At 39.3% G+C, this 2,553-nt stretch overlaps 1 protein-coding gene across 1 annotated transcript; it reads left to right on the top strand.

The window, feature by feature from the left end:
* Positions 1 to 1,373: 1,373 nt before the first annotated feature.
* Positions 1,374 to 2,312, top strand: LOC122699925 (olfactory receptor-like protein OLF4). Its single transcript, XM_043912383.1, has one exon. The coding sequence runs from the start codon at positions 1,407 to 1,409 to the stop codon at positions 2,310 to 2,312; it is 906 nt and encodes a 301-aa protein (XP_043768318.1). The 5' UTR covers positions 1,374 to 1,406.
* The last annotated feature ends 241 nt before the right edge of the window (positions 2,313 to 2,553 follow it).

Raw genomic sequence — 2,553 nt, 5'->3', positions numbered from 1 at the left:
ATGTCCAGAATTTATAAATTTTATGTGGTAAAATCTGTGTCACCTTATGTTCCTTCCCATCATTACTTTAAAGATTTAGCTGGAATGAAGAATTCTTACTTAAATATTTTTACTTGCAAATCCTTGCTTTAAACAGAAATGAAAATGAATGTTCCCGTGCATTTTATGAGCTAATAAGTCATGCTTTATACGTGTTCTCACTATTTCCCACATCTCTTATTCCTCATTGTTCAATTTATTTTATTGTGATTAGATTTACTTATAAAAGTTGCATCATGTTCAATCAACATATGGAAAACTTTCTTTGCATTTAGCTTAAGATCGCCTTTATCTTCTAAATTTGTATTTGAGTTCATACGTCCCTGTGTAAGAGGAAGTAACAACTTAGGTACCATTTCCCCCCAACATTTTAAAATATTTTCTGTCATGTTATTTTATTTCCAAGACATTTCCAAAATTGATAAAGCTGATATTACTAAAATTTTTTAAAATGTGCATCTTTCATAAGTTGGTTTTGGATGTCCCTTCAATTTTGCTTCATCTATTTTTTTGTTGTTGTTGTTAACATTGAATATTACAAAGTGTTGAAGACACATAATGTGGGCAAGGGAGATCTTATGACTTGGAAGTTTCAGCCCAGCATGGAGACCTCTTTGTTCCTCAATATCTTCTGACACCAGCTGTCCTCACTCTCCATCCTGTTCATTTCCCTCATGGGACTGGCTTCCTTTTTGGACTGAAACATCTTAAACAAGCACTTTCCTTAGGCCTTCACACTCACTGTCCCCTTGCCAGAAGCACACCTTCCAGGTGGACTCACGGCCCTGGTTCTCTCTTCCTTGAGGTCTTTCCAGTTATCCCCTTGTTTACAGGTCTAGATTAACATGTGTATACAACAGATGTCACTCTTCCCCATCTCCCCTTTACCTCCTTTCTTTTCCTTCATAACAGCTGTAACAAATGACATGCCATATAACTTTTATTTTCTTCTGTCTCCATAGACAGAAGTTAGGAGCTTTCGTTGTTCAACACCGTGTGCTTCTTGCATAGACAGTATATTAAGTACCTGGTACATTATCTCAATTCAATTTATATCCTCAAATATGTGAAAGAATGTCCCATTAAATCTGTAAAATATCTGACATCTTGGGAAAAACTCTGATAGTTTTTCTGGGAAAAACTTGAACCAGTTTGCTAATTAGAGATGGCACAAGAAGCTCCCTAAAGTGCATGAAATCCATGAATAGAATATTGAAAGTAATTTCTTTATGGTGAAATATAAATGGTAGCATTTCAGCAATGTGGTAATGCCCATTTATGTGAACATTAGTCATTTTATTTCCCCCTTTTCTCATAGCCACCACAAGGCACCAAGGAACCTAACAGGAAATAATGAATTTCTTCTTATGGGATTTTCAGAGGAGTCAGAATTGCAACCCCTGATATTTGGACTTTTTCTCTCCATGTACCTGATCACTGTGTTTGGAAACCTGCTTATCATCCTGGCTGTCAGCTCAGACTCCCACCTCCACACCCCCATGTACTTCTTCCTTTCCAACCTGTCCTTTGTAGACATCTGCTTCACCTCCACCACCATCCCAAAGATGCTGTGGAACATCCAAACCCAGAATAAAGTCATAACCTATGAAGGCTGCATCATCCAGATGTACTTTTTCTTACTTTTTTCCGGACTGGACATCTTCCTCCTGACCGTGATGGCCTATGACCGATATGTGGCCATCTGTCACCCCCTGCACTACATGGTCATCATGAACCCCTGGCTCTGTGAACTGTTGGTGCTGGTGTCCTGGATCATAAGTGCCCTGCATTCCTTGTTAGAAACCTTAATGGTGTTGCAACTGTCCTTCTGTACAGTCTTAGAAATCCCTCATTTTTTCTGTGAAGTCAATCAGATGATACAACTTGCAAATTCTGACACCTTTCTCAATAATGTGGTGATGTATTCTGGAGCTGTGCTGCTGGCTGGTAGTTCCCTCGTGTGTATCCTTTACTCTTACTCTAAGATAGTTTCCTCCGTACAAGGAATGGCATCAGCTCAGGGGAAGTATAAAGCATTTTCCACCTGTGCATCTCACCTCTCAGTTGTCTCCTTATTTTATTGCACAGGCTTAGGAGTGTACCTTAGCTCTGCTGTTATTCACAGTTTACACTCAAGTGCAAGAGCCTCAGTGATGTACACTGTGGTCACACCCATGCTGAACCCCTTCATCTACAGTCTGAGAAATAAAGACTTACAGAGAGGTTTGAAAATGTCCTTTGGAAAGGTAAGTATAAAAGCCCTATTTTCCTAGGACTTAAAAAGTACCCATGATAGCAGAGTTCAAAGCCTGAGCCCAGTGTTCTCAGCCTCATTTGCTCAGACTTATGGAGAAGGAAAGTTATGACCAACCTAGATAGCATATTAAAAAGCAGAGACATTATTTTGCCAACAAAGGTCCTTCTGGTCAAGGCTATGTTTTTTCCAGTGGTCATGTATGGATGTGAGAGTTGGACTGTGAAGAAAGCTGAGCGCCGAAAAATTGATGCTTTTGA

The sequence above is a fragment of the Cervus elaphus genome, chromosome 9, assembly GCF_910594005.1.
Source record: "Cervus elaphus chromosome 9, mCerEla1.1, whole genome shotgun sequence".
NCBI lineage: Eukaryota > Metazoa > Chordata > Mammalia > Artiodactyla > Cervidae > Cervus > Cervus elaphus.
This window is presented reverse-complemented; position numbering and strand designations above follow the sequence as displayed.

Coding starts and splice junctions, on each gene's coding strand:
- LOC122699925 (XM_043912383.1), top strand. CDS start 1,407: ATGGGATTTTCAGAGGAGTCAGAATTGCAACCCCTGATATTTGGACTT.